Source organism: Ruditapes philippinarum, unplaced genomic scaffold (genome assembly GCF_026571515.1).
Source record: "Ruditapes philippinarum isolate M1 unplaced genomic scaffold, ASM2657151v2 ctg10619_1_1_1_1, whole genome shotgun sequence".
Taxonomy (NCBI): domain Eukaryota; kingdom Metazoa; phylum Mollusca; class Bivalvia; order Venerida; family Veneridae; genus Ruditapes; species Ruditapes philippinarum.
Window position 1 is genome coordinate 13,426 of NW_026866051.1, and position 16,889 is coordinate 30,314.

Sequence of the window (16,889 nt, forward strand, 5' to 3'; positions counted from 1 at the left end):
TTGTCCGCTCTGCTAAATTAACGGGAGGGGAAAAGTCCGCCCTATTAAAATAACGGGAGGGGAAATGTCCGGGTTGTGTAAATAATATGGAAGGGGAATCGTCCGGGAGGGGGATTGTCCGGGATTCATAAAAGTCATATCTGTAGCGGACAGAAGATACCGAATATGACTTATATTTTATAAATTGATTATTTTTTTTATTTACTTTTCTTGATACGGTGTTTTATAATAATAAAATGATTTTATATTCAATATATTGTTTAATTTGGTTCATAAATAAAAAAGTAATTACATAAATAACCACTAACCAGGGAAGGGATTTTCTGTGTGTCACGCAGTTACATGTACTGCATGTGTGCGGAAATAACTTATTATAGAACATATCAAATGGAGGAGTGGAAACTGGATAAAAAATAATGTTCAGGGCCAAAACATCATTTTTGGGGAAAGGGCCTCAGCCTTTATATTGGGGAAAATATGCATGATTTTGACATACTTTGGGAAAAGGGATCTCAAATTTAACACAAACTTTTAGCAAGTTCTTCAAAAATGGAAAAGCATAAAGCACTGGGAAATACTAATAAGGCAGTAAAAGACCTTAATTCAACACCATCATTTAATTTTGTTCTAAATTCTATGGGAAATTTCAAGACTGGGGAATTTTGAGGACCAAACTGGGGGAAAAAAGAGGCTAGTTTGGTTGGGGAAGCACCCTATATTCCGCCTCTACAAAGAAGGGTTTTTGGCCCTGATGTTTGTTCAATTAATAAATATTTGTAAATCATTTATATGGTCACATGTTTACAATGGATTTCAATTTTTTAAATATCGGGTATTGAATGCCAACCACAGGTGCTTGAAACAAACTTTTTTATGTTTTATATGGGCTATATACTAAGTATATACTATTATCTTAATATACATATATATAATATATGCTGATTATGTAAAATATTTGATAAAGTGACTAGCGCCTGTGATGTCCAATGTTTTCAAACATTTTTTTTTCCAAAATGAAAATGAAAATCACACCAAATTACCTCCCCATGTCTCTAACAAATACTGCCGAATTTCTTTGTAAGCTCGCACGTCTGCTAAGTGGGTGTTAAGACCCCTCAATTCAGATTTTAAAAAGGGAATGCGCCAAGAAAAATTGTGTCAGTGTTTCTTTGTATGAATTAAATTATGATTATAAAATGTTAAACTTTAATAATTATTCAGGTTCTAAACACTATAATTTGCTTATTAAACCCCGGTATATTTTGAACAGCAAGGACGGGATTTAACTTAATCTGTAACTTCGTAATTGCAACAACAACACTTAAATTAGAATGGAAAATGCTTTAAACTTTATAGTTACTAGTCATTAGTTGTCTTTTATAGTTATATGATAAAAGAAATAAACAAATTGTGCAGTTTTCATAGCTTATTTATCTTTTTTAACCAGGTTTTCCGAAGGAAAAAACTGGTTATTAGATTGAGGTATGTCGGCGGGCGGGCGGGCAGACGGGCGGGCGGGCGTCCGTAAACAATTTCTTCTGTGCGCAACTCCTCCTACATTTCTCAACGGATTTTGACCAAACTTTCACAGAAGCTTTGTCATCAAGTGCCCTGGCGCATATTGTCGGGGTTTTGCGATTAGATAATATTTGACCTAATTATGGCCCTTTGTTTTTTTTCCTTATATAGAATATATAGTGAACAATTTCTTCTGTGCGCAACTCCTCCTACATTTCTCAACGGATTTTGACCAAACTTTCTCAGAAGCTTTGTCATCAAGTGCCCTGACACATATTGTCAGGGTTTTGCAATTGGTATATATTTGACCTAATTATGGCCCTTTGTTTTTTTTCATTATATAGAATATATAGTGAACAATTTCTACAGTGCACAACTTCTCCTACATTTCTCAACGGATTTTGACCAAACTTTCACAGAAGCTTTGTCATCAAGTGCCCTGGCGCATATTGTCAGGGTTTTGTGATTGGATTATATTTGACCTTATTATATGGCCCTTTGTTTTTTTTCCTTATACAGAATTGAACAAAGTCTTCTGTGCTGAACTCGTCCTACATTTCTCAACGGATTTTGTTCAAACTTTCACAGAAGCTTTGTCATCAAGTGCCCTAGCACATATTGTCGGGGTTTTGTGATTGGATAATTTTTTACCTAATTATGGCCCTTTGATTTTTTTCCTTATACAGAATATATATAGTGAACACTTCTTCTGTGCGCAATTCCTCCTACATTATTCATGTTTTACATTGCACATAGTTACATTGTTTGTTGCTTGTATTTGTATTTCAAATACAACATATTTATCTACAATGATAATTGAAAACCTGGTATCATGGTTTCTTTACAATATGCATATGTTTAATTATAACAGCATAGAGTCGTCAGTGTCCTTATGGAATATTAAAAAATTTTGAAAGCTAAATATTGCCTGGCAATTGATATATCGCTGTATCGCCGATAATTCGTTACTGATATATCAATACAAAAATACTGATTGATAACATCTCTACTCTATTTTTTTCTCCCTGTAATTGATTTTTTTAGGAACATATATCATATTTACCCAGTATTTTGGACTTTGAATTGCAATCCAAGACCATAATTACTTATTTATATAAAATGTAAACATTAATTATTTGATGTTTTGTTTGTTTAGATATTGATAGAGTATCAGGATGGCACATCAACTTCATTTAGAGAAGGAAAAATACAGACAGTGGGTAAAAGCTGGTTTAGGACTTGGATATTTAAAGGAGGGACTGGTACCATTCTGTAATGACATAGCTGACCAACAACATAAGGATATCTTACAAAACATCAGGACTACAAAGTCACTACCATCAACTGTGACGTGTGGCAGCTGTCGAGTTGAAACTCTCAAGCCAGACCATAAGCCAGTACCTGGGAATGCTGGAAACAAAGTTTGTCCTCTTGGGCAAGTAAAATGCAACTGTTGCTTTAAGGGAAAAATTGCTTGTCCGAACAACATATGTGGCGCCATCTATGATTTTATTGTGCAGCATCATTCATCCTCACCACCTTCACCTAACTGGAAAAACAGCGATGCTCAACAGTGGTCGACACACCCTTGGAGCATTTGTAAGTGTTTTATAAATGCTCCAGGGTACGAGCAGAAACAATCTGCTGGTGAAACTGATTGCACTGGGTTATTACATCTAATGATAAATAACCAGTATTTTCATAGCCACATTGGATGCAATGTCACAGGAACAAACAACCTTTTTTCAAAGGTAAATCATTTATAAAATATGTTTTACTTATCTTTTATCAGCTCTATTGTAATGTTATAATAATTGTATAATTCAGTAAGTAAAAGAGAAAATGTAAATTTTACTATGAAGGTAATGAAGTAATTCACCACTTTAAAGATTCACAACAAATGTATAAAAATCCACCAATCGTTTTTATTTCAAAATTTGTTGTAACAATTCACAAGGCTTGTGGTTAATATTTACTGTAAACATGTACAATTGTAGATTTGTATATAGAACTATTTGTGTACAGGCCTATTTTCCCCTATCCCATGGGTCCATTCCCAATGCAAACTTTGTCTTCTTTTTCCCAATCCCAAAAAATCAATATCCCAAAGTCGGTGATTTGAAAAGAGGCAACATTTTTTGTATTTGGTGTGGACGTTCTTGATCATGTTTCGGATATCTTTTAAATCCTTATCAGTTTCAGTAATAATATTTTATTTAGCTTTGTTTGAAGAGTTTGCACATCTTATATGCTGGCATATTTTTTCCCAAATAATAAATTTCACAACTAAGTCTTAGACACAATTTCCCCAAATTTGCAATAAATATATACATGTAAGAAAAAAGGCCTGGTATAATTTATGATTGCATCTTTTATGAAGGTAATTACCTAAACAAGTTTCAACAAAACAATTTTGATTGCTTAACAGTATATATATATATATGCATAGAACAATATTGAACCTGTGTTCTCTATTCAATAGGTACGTCAGTATAGAAATAATATTTTCCACTCAAGCAGCATGGAATTAGAAGAAAGTGAGGCCAATTCATATATTGACGATATGATAGCAGTTTTACAAGATGGTAAAGAGCTATTACACCGATCAGATGCCCAGATAGCAGTGAAGAAACTTCAAGATGTAAGTGTAAATAATGAATTGTGTCAGTTTGAAATCTTTATGGAGTTAACTTATAATGATTTAAGATACAGTACAGATAACGAGGAATATGCAAAATCCTCAGAGGATCGAGGAATCCACTCGCAACTCCGCCAGAGTATTTGTCCATAAAAACGAGTGACTCCGCGTGAGAAACGTGTGATGAGAGTGACTCCCAGACGAAAATAAGAGCGCGTGACTCCGAGAGAGAATTACGGCATAACTCCATGTCGGTGTCTAGCTGGTGTAAATAAATGAAAGTGCAATCTCATTTTACATTTCATTTTATATTACGATTCGAAAATAAAGATGATTTTTAGTTTGACTATTCGATAAGAATAAGTAGAGCTATTGTAGTCACCCGAGCGTCGGCGTAACCACTTATGTTAAAGTTTTTGTAATAGTTTAAATATTTTCAAAGTCCATAGAGGCATAGACATATGGCTTTTAAACTTTGCACACTTGTTCACCATCATTACCCCAACCTGTAGACAGGAGGAGGTAACTCTATCAAGCATTTTGACAGAATTATGCCCCTTTTTCGACTTACAATTTCTGTTAAAGTTTTTGTAATACCTCAAATATTTTTAAAGTCCATTGACATATGGCTTTGAAACTTTGCACACTTGTTTACCATCATGACCCCAACATGTAGACAGGAGGAGGTAACTCTATCAAGCATTTTGACAGAATTATGCCCCTTTTTCGACTTACAATTTCTGTTAAAGTTTTTGTAAAACCTCAAATATTTTTAAAGTCCATTGACATATGGCTTTGAAACTTTGCACACTTGTTCACCATCATTACTCCAACCTGTAGACAGGAGGAGGTAACTCTATCAAGCATTTTGACAGAATTATGTCCCTTTTTCGACTTACAATTTCTGTTAAAGTTTTTGTAATACCTCAAATATTTTTAAAGTCCATTGACATATGGCTTTGAAACTTTGCACACTTGTTCACCATCATGACCCCAACATGTAGACAGGAGGAGGTAACTCTATCAAGCATTTTGACAGAATTATGCCCCTTTTTCGACTTAGAATTTACGTTAAAGTTTTTGTAATACCTAAAATATTTTCAAAATTCATTGACATAAGGCTTTGAAACATGTTGAAATTTTATACTCTTCTTTGAGAGCATAATAGGACTCTCTCCAAGGCCTATAACTGTAATATGGATTTAAAGAAAAATTTTGCCTATTGCATTACTTAGAAAATTTTACCTTTTAATCAAGGCTTTTTTTACTATCAAGCACTAAGAATAGTCGAGCGTTGCTGTCCTACCGACAGCTCTTGTTACGGTTGTTGTTTTCAATTTACCATCAGGGCTCACGCTGGCAGGAGCCAATTAGCAAATTGGCTCCAATATAATTAAATTGGCTCAAGAAAATCACGATTGGCTCAAATTACGAAAAGTATGACTTGGAATCTCCAGTCTAAATTTAGCATTTTCTATTTTAAGAATGGAAAAGTACACATTTGGAACTTTTGTTTTATCACTTCTTATCTCAAAACACAGCGACACAGTCTACTTTTTTGTGGGTCATTGACTGGTTTAGATCGTAACTCCCCCCCTGAATGAAAAATTGATATGAACAGTGACACAGTCTAATACACTGACCTCGCGGTATGTTTACATGTTTATGAACTGATAAATATGACACTTATCGGTGTGGGAAATCATCGGTCATAATCTTTCCTTTTGATATTAATGAATCAAGTTGTCTACTTTTGTTTTCACTTGAGATACTTTACATCATGAACGAAGAATATTCGACAACATTTTTATTTTGAATGAATAATACATGCGTTCAATGATATTAGTTTAGAGATAGAGCATACAAATATATTAATAAATGAATAAATATCTAGCAAACCATTACTCGGAGTCACTCTTTTTGGCTCGGAGATTCACGATTCATGACCTAATTGTCACTCGTTATCGACGCCGAGTCACTCTTTTGTGTACAAGAAATTTATAATCCACTCAGAGTCACGCTTTTTGAGATTACTTGATACTCGGAGAAATTTGCATATTCCTCGTTATCTGTACTGTAGATGATGGTCTTAATCAAGGGCTTTTAATGTATAAATGTAAAACAAAAGTTAAACTGTATAATGTGAAATAAAGACATTATTTGAATTAAAATAGTTTCTTGTTAAATCCAAAAGTAATCAATGTCAATCAAATTGTAATCACAATTACTGACTAAATTTTAGCTGTAATTGATTAATTACAATTAAATTAATCAAATTTGGGTAAGGTAATCAATTACATGATTATTACATTGTAATCATGTAATCAATTAAAAATCAATGATTACAATTAATGGTTACCCCAGGTCTGCTATTATCCCAACTGCTAGGTAAGTTGACATAACTCTGTCTTGGATTTTGACAAAAAATGACACTTTTTCGACATTTGGATAGATTTTGTACTTCCTCACATCTTTAAGATTTGAAACGTTTAAGACAGCCACCCCCACTTTCAGGCCAAGTACTTATAATAGTCTTATTAACTCATCAGAGTAAAACTTGCCTATTGCTTCATTACTAAGCAAATGTGATGCCAAACATCTTCCATATGTTCTTTAATCAACATCTGATCTGTTTTCACAAAAAAGGAGTTATCAGTGGGTGGTCTTTTACTAGAGTCCTTAAAATGATTAAGGTTGTTTGCATGAGTAGCCTAAGATAAGCACAAGTTTCACATAATGGTATTATTCAAATAATACTATATGTACCTTCTAGATATATAAAAACTATTACAAGTATTTAACATTTATTCTTAAATGAGACGTTTTAATGATAAACAATGATAATATGAAAATATAAAATAGATATGTTGATAAGAAGTAGTCTTGAAGAATAAAGTTCCCATGAGCTAAAACTTTTCAGATGAGCAATGTTAAAATCTCACAAGAAACTAACATGCCCTGACTTGTAGTTTTACAGTTTTGTAGCCAACCCCACTCCTTGTAGGTATCTATTTAAGTAATTGAAATCATGCCCCTTGGAAATGAATGACCAAACATAAAGGTACATGGTAATAAGTATAGCATTATGTAGACAGAAACATTGGCTGAGATATGAAAATCATAATAATGGGTCAAATAGAGCCATGCTTCAGTTTTATGATTTAATTTATAACTTTGACTTAAATAGGAATGTGACTTGACTGAGGACCTATAAATCATGCCTCTATAATGTTAAACCTTCTTGTTTTTAACTCAACTGAGCATAGAGCACTCAGAGTTGAATGTTTGTGACAGCATTTTGTATTGTAGCCGTTTTAACCAACTTTTTTTAAGGAAGATTTTGACCAAACTTTACAGATATTATTCTTGGGATATTTTTTAATATGACCGAATGACCTTAATTTTGACTTTTCTAGCAATTGATCCAGGGTGAGTGATCAAAAAGCCTAGTTTCCTAGAGTATTCATTGTATTTTGGCTAATAAAGCTAATACAGTTTTCATAACTTTCATGTTTCAAATGTAGCAGCTAAAAAACTTGACTGCAAATAAGAAATCTATAATAAAAAGGGGTGTATCAAATGGGGTAACTTAGGTAGCATAAATAAGAATGGACTATAGACTGTTTTGTTTTTAGCACACCTATGGCAATGTGACATGTTGAGCTTTTTGTTATCACCTTTTGTCCGGCATCCATCCGTACACTTTTACATTTCATCATAAACTGCTACGCCAATTTTTAGCTCACCTGTTGCAAAGTGACAGGGTGAGCTTTTGTGATCGCTTTTCGTCCGGCGTCCGTCCGGCATCCGTCCGGCGTCCGTAAACTTTTACTTTAAATGACATCTCCTCATAAACCACTAGGCCAATTTCATCCCCAACTTCACAGGAATGTTCCTTTGGTGGTCACCTTTAAAAATTGTTCAAAGAATTTAATTCCATGCAGAACTCTGGTTGCCATGGCAACCGAAAGAAAAAACTTTAAATATCTTCTTTTAAAAAACCCTAAGAGCTAGAGCTTAGATATTTGGCATATAAAACATCTTCTAGTGAGTGTCTACCAAGTTTGTTCAAATAAAAGCCCTGGGGTTAAAATTGGCCCCGCCCCAGGGGGTCATTGATTTTCCCTATATGCATATAGTAAAAACTTAAAAAATCTTCTTTTAAAGAACCCATATAGCTAGAGCTAAGATATTTAGCATGAAACATGTTCTAATGAGTGTCTACCAAGTTTGTTCAAATAAAAAGCCCTGGGGTCAAAATTGGCCCCGCCCCGGGGGATCATTAATTTTCCTTATATATGCATATAGTAAAAACTTAAAAAATCTTCATTTAAATAACTCAGAGAGCTAGAGCTAAGATATTTAGCATCAAATATGTTCTAATAGGTGTCTACCAAGTTTGTTTAAATAAAAGCCCTTGGGTCAAAATTGGCCCTGCCCCGGGGTCATTGATTTTCCTTATAATTATGTGTAAAGCAAAAAACTTAAAAAATCCTCTTTGAAAAAACCCAAATAGCTAGAGTTTAGATATTAAGCATAAAACATCTTCTAGTGAGTGTCTACAGAGTTTGTTCAAATAAAAGCCCTGGGGTCAAAACTGGCCCCGCCCCAGGGGTGTCATTGTTTTTAACTATATGTGTATAGTAAAAACTTAAAAAAATCTTCTTTTTAAAAAGCCCAATGAGTTAGAGCTTAGATGTTTAGCATGAAACATCTTCTTATGGGTGTCTACCAAGTTTGTTCAAATAAAAGCCCTGGGGTCAAAATTGGCCCCGCCCCAGGGGGTCATTGATTTTTCCTATATGCATATAGTAAAAACTTAAAAAATCTTCTTAAAGAACTCAAAGAGCTAGAGCTAAGATATTTAGCATTAAATTAAGCAAGCTTGCAACTAGCTTGTCGCAAGCTTGCAACTAGCTTGTCGCAAGCTTGTGGTGCCTTTCAAATCTAAAGCATGCATTGCATTTTTGAAAACAGGCTGCAAGCTTCCCGCAAGCTTGCGGCAAGCTTGCCGCGAGGTTCCAATTTTAAGCTTTCCGCAAGCTTTATGTGCAAGTTGCGACAAGATTTTTGCAAGCTTTTATAAAGCTTGCGATTTTGGTTTGGGTACTTAAATTACCAATATTACTATAAACAATAGACATTTTAGAAAATTACTGAATAAAACACAATTATTTGTATTATTAATTATGTTGCAGGATATAAAAAGACTCAAGATAGAAGATTCTCCTCAACAAAAACAGTTAGAACATGAAAAGGCTAAATCAGGTATGTTATGTAGAATATGAAAAGGTTAAATCAGGTATGCTATTATAGAATATGAAAGGGATAAATCAGGTATATTATATAGTAAATGAAAAGGTTAAATTAGGTTTGTTATATATAATATGAAAGGGCTAAATCAGGTATGTTCTATAGAATATGAAAAGGCTAAATAAGGTATATTATAAGGAATTTAAAAAGGCTGTATAAGGTACAAAATACATGTATATTATATAGAAAATGAAAAGGCAAAATCTGGTATGTTATATAGAATATGAAACGTTAAATTAGGTATGTTATATATAAAATGAAAAGGCTAAATCAGGTTTGTTATATAAAATATCAAAAAGCAAAATCTGGTATGTTTCTATAGAATATGAAAGTTTAAATTAGGTATGTTATATATAGAATGAAGGGGCTAATAAAATTTTAATCAGACAAGGCTAGATATCAGGTATGTAAAGGCTAAATAGGTATGCTTCATATATAATATTATAAGGCTAAAACAGGTGAATTTTGCCCGAATTGTGATAATTTTATCATATATCTTTGTATTTAATTTATACTTTTACAAAACAACACTTACTACAAAATCATCATTTCAATGTAAGGGAACTCTCTAGTTTGTGAGGGAATCTTGTAATGTTAAGATAATTTGTGAGTTTTTGCTTTCAATAAATTTCAGGTTGTCGTACTCAATTGATAGAACATTATCGCAGTGACGTACTTAAAGTATCAGCAACACCTTTACAACCAGATGAGGAAAAATTATAATTTCAGTGACGTTTATATTAGACCCACTATAACAAGCAAAATAGAAAAGAATAGAGGGGAGTCTGAGGAAAAAGAAATAGAGTCCATGTCAGAGATTTTCACAAAGAACGGGGATCCACAGAAATTTATTTTATGTTGTTGGAGATGCAGGGTATGGTAAGAGTAGTTTCTGTAAATATTTGATCAACTGTTGGTGTATGGCACACAGTGATGGACACAATGAAAATGATGAGTTTGAAGGAGTCAAGGAAATGAAGAGAATTTGATTTCATGTTTTATATTTCTCTTAGACATAACATAAATGTCCGAAGTATCCAGGAAATGCTTGAAATGCGATATGGTAAGATAAAAAATTTAAGTAAACTTCTGGAAAATGATTCTGAAAAGATAATTATTTTGCTTGATGGTTTTAGATGAATGGTCTTTTGACAGTGAGACTAGGAATGAGTTCCAGACAGGCCTTCCGGAAACGTGACTTTACAAAGAAATACAACCATTGTTACTACATCACGCTGGCTATGGGAAAATTCACCAGTTTGAGAGTAAGTAAAAGAGAGATTCATCAATTAATTGGAAATTAAAAAGGGTTTTGATAAAACACATAAAAAGGAAATGATTAAGAAAACAAATAACAGCAATTGAAGGAATCATTAGATCCTAAATGTGGTGTGAACAAAAGCTTAAGGTACAGTCTCTGGTTGGCCTGAAACAGGTACCAATTATGCTGCAACAATTGGTTTGTTTATGGTGTTGATGGTAAACTCGATTAAAACCTCAAGGTGTGCTATTTATACTGGTATGTTAGAACTTTATTTACCTGGAATATCAAATAAAACTTTAGGAAATAATTTACAAAATGTATGGAAAGTTCTCAGAATGTTGAACTCCCCCAGATTTTTAACAGATATAGATTTTTGGAATAAATTAAATAGCCCATTTAAATATTTGTTTTTCAAAACTTGGTTTAGGGAAGACATTTTTCAATTACCCAAGGGATAAGCCCTTAACTTTTTAACAAATTTCGTTTTTGGGATGATTTGAAAATATCACAAGTTGTGCGACAAACAGTCTAAAACGGGGAATTTTGACAGAAATAAATGTCCTTCTTTTTTCAAAATTTCCAAAACCAAAAAGCTCTTTTGTTCTTTTTTCATTCCAAATCAAATGCAAGAATTTTTGGCTGCAGTGAATTTTGGGTAAAAAAATTTAAGGGCAAAAATGGGGTTTAAATTTCCAGATAAAAGGGAAAGTGTTGAATTAGTAAAAAATTTTTATTTGGGGGGGGGGTTTTTGGGGGGAAATTTTTTAAACCAGAAAAATGACTTATTAGAGCAGTCAAATGTTATCATTATGCTATTTGTTCTAGAACCTAGATCAGCAACACATGTTTCAAAATACATATATGATACTGTGTCAGAAAACTCTCGTGTTCAGGAATACAGGAGAACAATAAGTGGTAACATTTATAGCGATCATTATTGTATTACTGATATTCAAAAGCTTATGTTTGAGTCAATGGAAGAATTCAATGCAGCATGTAGTGTAGGAAATAATCCTGTATTTTATATAGGAGATTTGGTCATTCCAAGTTGGGGTCAGTATTGTGATATTGTTTGTTCAGGTATTGATCAGCATCAAATTGTTCCTGCCTCTGTTCTGTCTATTGAAGTAGATTACATCAACGCAAAAAATGTTAGATTTACAAAAATATTTACCAATGTTGCATCATCTTGAAACATTAAAATAACATATGATGATGATGGTAATGAATCAATATCGTATGGCCCTACATCACAAAGGTTCTTAAGTACACAAAGTGATAGTACACAGAGTAATGAACAGAGGATTGATGAGATTAACAATTGTGTTGCTAAGACAATAAAAGTAAATACTTCAACATTAAAATCTCTGTCTCTTCATGATGTCTCTGACACTGACAAGTATTACCAAGTGTATAAAACAGTTCTTAGTAACCTACCTAGTATGATCAATCTTGTAGCAATAAGTATGAGTGGTATAACAATGAGTCATGATGATACTACTACATTTTGGAATTTTCTTGAAAGAACCAGTCATCTTGAACAAATACATCTTAGGTATGTTGAATGTGAGTGTAGGAAGCAGCATGATGTAAATTTATCAAAACATCAACAACTTCAGTACCTTGAGTTGTATGGGATACCGTTAGTGTGATAGGATGCTGATACTACAAAAACCTTGAAATATTTACATTTTTTCCTTGAAAAATAGTAATTATGAGAAAATAATTTTGATAATTACTTAAAAATCAGCAAATTAAAAGAACTCAAATTGTATGGAGAAATAACAATACATCTCAAAATATTGATTACCAACATAAACAAATAGACTAGTCCCAGGTAATTTACCATTTTTTACATGTTGACCAACTCGTTTTGGCGCTTAAGTTAACAGAAATTTTATGGAAAACTGACAATAAAATACATCCACCTTTAGAGTTTGAAAGAGTTTTTAAAGAACTATTATTAAAGCTTTAGAGGGTGTCATAATGAGTTGGACAACATGGACAGAGTTGTTGATAGTCTTTTTCCTAGTAAATTTCCCATACTGTAGATTGGTGGATTGTAGTGAACCTGTTGTATAACAGAAGATGGTGAGGAGTTTAATGATGATATATTAACATTGACATCACAAGGAGGACTTAGAGGAGGGAAGGGAAATGATGCTAAACAGTATGTAGAGGATAAGGATCAGCTATTTCATGTTAAACATGATGATCATGGTTTTTTTGTATTTTCAACAAATTGTGATATAAGATACATGTAGTTGAAATAGTTTTTAAACGTTAAAAGACATGGTGAATTTGTTGATGTTATTTCATGTTAAACATGATCATTATTGGTTTGAGTTTTCAACAAAAGATAGATAAAGTATGCAGGTAGTATTTAAACTAAATTATTGCATGTTAAAAGAGATGATAACTTGGATTTTCATTTTCAACAAAAAAAAAATGATCTGAATTTTTAACATAGTGAGAGAGAATACATGCAGTTAACATAGTGCTTAATCTAAATTATTTCATGATAAAAGACATAATTATTAAAATAAACATTATCAGCAAAAAAAAAACAAAAAAACAAATACTAAAGTTACATATTTATATGTTAAATAATGAATGTAATACAATATGATAGATAACAATCATCAAAACAGTTCATTAAATATCAATTTCTGATCATTGTAATAATATTGAAATTGATGAAAGTAATATTCAAATGTATATTGAAATAAATAAATGAAAGAAATTCAGTAAAATATAAAGAAAATATAGGCAACTGTTTTTTTTTTAAGATAAGGGATAGTTTGTGAAAAGTATATTTTGGAAAAGTAATAGGTTCTTTGAATTATAAATACATAAATAGATTAGCAAGTACATAAATTAATGAATTAATGAATAAGTAAATAATTATAATAAGTAATTTGAATGGAAATATCATAAAACAGAAATTTAATGTACAAGGTCAGGAAAAGTAAAAGATAAATATAACATTCAAATACCAATTATATTATATAATATATGATAGGATAAGGGAATGGTATATATGAATAACAGTTATATGATATATATGTCAAGGAAATGGTATATATCAATACCAGTTATATGATATATAAGACAAGGGAATGGTATATATGAATAAAAATTATATGACATTTAGGACAAGGGAATGGTATATATGAATACCAGTTATATGATATATAGGATAAGGGAATGGTATATTTAAATACCAGTTATATTTTATATAGGACAAGTGTTTGGTATATAAAATATCATATATGTATATTATATGTTAAATATGCAAAGGAAATGGTATATATCAATACCAGTTATAATATATAAGGGAAAATGGAATGGTATAAATGAATACCAGTTATATGTTATATAACACAAAGGGATGTTATATGTAAATACATGTTATACAATATTTAGACCAATTGAATTATTAATACCAGTTATATGATATATAGGACAAATGATTGGTTTATGTAAATACTGGTTATATGATATATTGAACAAGGGAATGGTATATATAAATACCAGTAATATGATATAAAGGACAAGGGTATTGTATAATAAATACCACTTATATGATATATAGTACAGTGGAACAGTATATCTTATTACAAATTATATGATATATAGGATTAAATGATATAGAGGAAAAGTAAATGGTATATGTGAATACCAGTTATATAAGATATAAAACAGGTGATCAGTATATGTAATAATCAGTTATATGATATATAGGATTATATGATATAGAGGAATAGTAAATGGTATATATGAATACCAGTTATATAAGATATAAAACAGGTGATCAGTATATGTAATAACCAGTTATATGATATATAGGATTATATGATATAGAGGAATAGTCAATTGTATAATAATGAATACTTGATAGATGATCAATATGACAAGTAAATGGTATACATAAATTGTTTCATTTACATGTTATATTTTAGTGATTCCTTCTTGGATTGTTTATATTGTAAATATTGAAAAAAGTTAAACATTATATTTATGTAAAACAATTAATGTGTACAAGTTAAAACTGTTAGTATTATTCAAAGTGTAAAGTTAAAGGGACTCCACTGAGGATTTTTGACATGTTTGGAATTATATCTTCTTGATTTTTGACATGATAGGATTGGAGTTATTTTCTTGAGGTTTCCTACTATTTTAATATAACTATTAACTTGTGTGCGAAATTTCAGATCATTCTTCGAAAATATTTGTAATCAATTTAGCTCGACTATTAAGAGAATAGCTACAGCTGTATACAGGGGCGGATACAGAGCATGGTTTCCTGGGGGAGCTGGGGGCTGACATATGGGCGGAAGATTTTGATAAAAATAACAAAACAGGCAAAAATTGTGCATGTTTGAAGATTAGGCCAGCATCTTGTTCATGTGACAAAAGTTGTAATTGGTGTGTTTTATAGCTCATCTTATGAGTGGCAATGTACTTTGCTTATATATGTGTATACTATTTTTTTTGTAAAAATTTAGATGATATGGAAAAAAGAAAACTATATGTACTTGGGATGGGCCTGGGAGGGGTGTCCCCTCCCATAGACTGAGAACGTTTTGAAATTTGAGGTTGAAAATGGTATTATTTCCTTAATTTTCTAGTGCTGTTTATGGTACATTTTGGATGGTTTTACATCACACTGTATTTAGTAGAGGTTAGTGTTTGCAAGGTCTATCAAATTCCCCTTGTGTTTAGTAGTAAGCGTTTACAAAATAACAGCACACTTACCAATGTATGCCCGACCGTTATAAAAAATAATTTCGAACACTTGATCAATTTACTCCTCTGAATAATAGAGGATTTTTCCAAAGTAAAGTGGTATGAAAAATACTGCCTTTCTATTGTACAAAAACATAATTTTAAACACTAATATTCAATAAGATTTTTTTTCCATCAATGAATCCAGAGGTCAGTACAATTCAAAATTTATTTAAAAAATATAACTGTCATAAAAAGTTCTTAAAAGCAAATGATCAATCATTTCATCTTGATAAAAATCTTAGTAAAACTAGTTATTAAAACACGATTCTTTTAATATTATCTTCATAAACTCTCCATCATTTTTATTTACAAATAATAATTTTCTTAATTATAGGGCTTTCATAAAGAAAATGGAAAAACAAAGATAGTAAAATATGGTGTAAAATGTAACACATCTATTTGCCACTATTTGTGACTATTAATTTCATTGGACCTCTGGAAAGTAATAAACCAATCAATTATGCAGTTTAAACTTTGAAGTCTTTCAAGCATGTTGATAGATAAAGATCTCTGCCAAACCCCCCGGGCAGGAGATTAACAACTGGATGACAGCAATAAATGTTTTGATAAGGGAGTACACTACAGCCAATAAAGTTTGAAACTGACAAAAATATATTCCAGCACAGCTGATAAACGTATCTTTGGGCCAACCTGGGGGGGGGGGGGCTGCAGCCCTAAAACCCGGGCCTGAATCCGCCACTGATATACTTGTAGTAGTTACAAAGGTGTCGCATTTGGTTCACACTTAGGTTAAGGTTTATGCGTGCAAAATTGGTATCTAAAAACTACTGAAGTAAAATATCAATTGACACATTTGATTACCACAAGTACCATAGCTGTTTTTTTTATATTTAATCTCCTTTCTTCGACTAAATAATTATTGGTTATTTTTATACGCCCGTTTGAAAAACGGGACGTATTATGGGAACGCCCCTGGCGGGCGGGCGGCGGGCGGTCGGTCGGGCGGGCGGGCGGGCGGGCGGGCGGCGTCCAATTTTGTCCGGAGCATATCTCCTACATGTATGGAGGGATTTTAATGAAACTTCATATAAATGTTCACCACTATGAGGAGCAGTGTCGCGCACATGAACCAGGTCTCTAGGTCAAAGGTCAAGGTCACACTTAGAGCTCATTGAAAAATGCTTGTCCGGAGCAAAAACTTCCACATGTATAGAGGGATTTCAATATTACTTGGCACAAATGTTCACCATTGTGAGGCGGAGTGTCGCGTGCAAGATTCAGGTCCTTGCGGCCAAGGTCAAGGTCACACTTAGAGGTCAAAGTTCAGATAAAAATATGAAGATGTGTATATGGACCATTTAGTCATCATTTATTGAGGGATTGTAACACAAATGGTCATTATCA

General features: G+C 32.3%; 1 protein-coding gene across 1 annotated transcript; it reads left to right on the forward strand.

Annotated features, from left to right (window-relative positions):
- Nucleotides 1-2,661: 2,661 nt before the first annotated feature.
- LOC132731129 (uncharacterized) lies at nucleotides 2,662-4,324 on the forward strand. Its single transcript, XM_060717255.1, has 2 exons — nucleotides 2,662-3,269; nucleotides 4,001-4,324. The coding sequence occupies exons 1-2, from the start codon at nucleotides 2,694-2,696 to the stop codon at nucleotides 4,307-4,309; spliced, it is 885 nt and encodes a 294-aa protein (XP_060573238.1). The 5' UTR covers nucleotides 2,662-2,693; the 3' UTR covers nucleotides 4,310-4,324.
- Nucleotides 4,325-16,889: the final 12,565 nt, after the last annotated feature.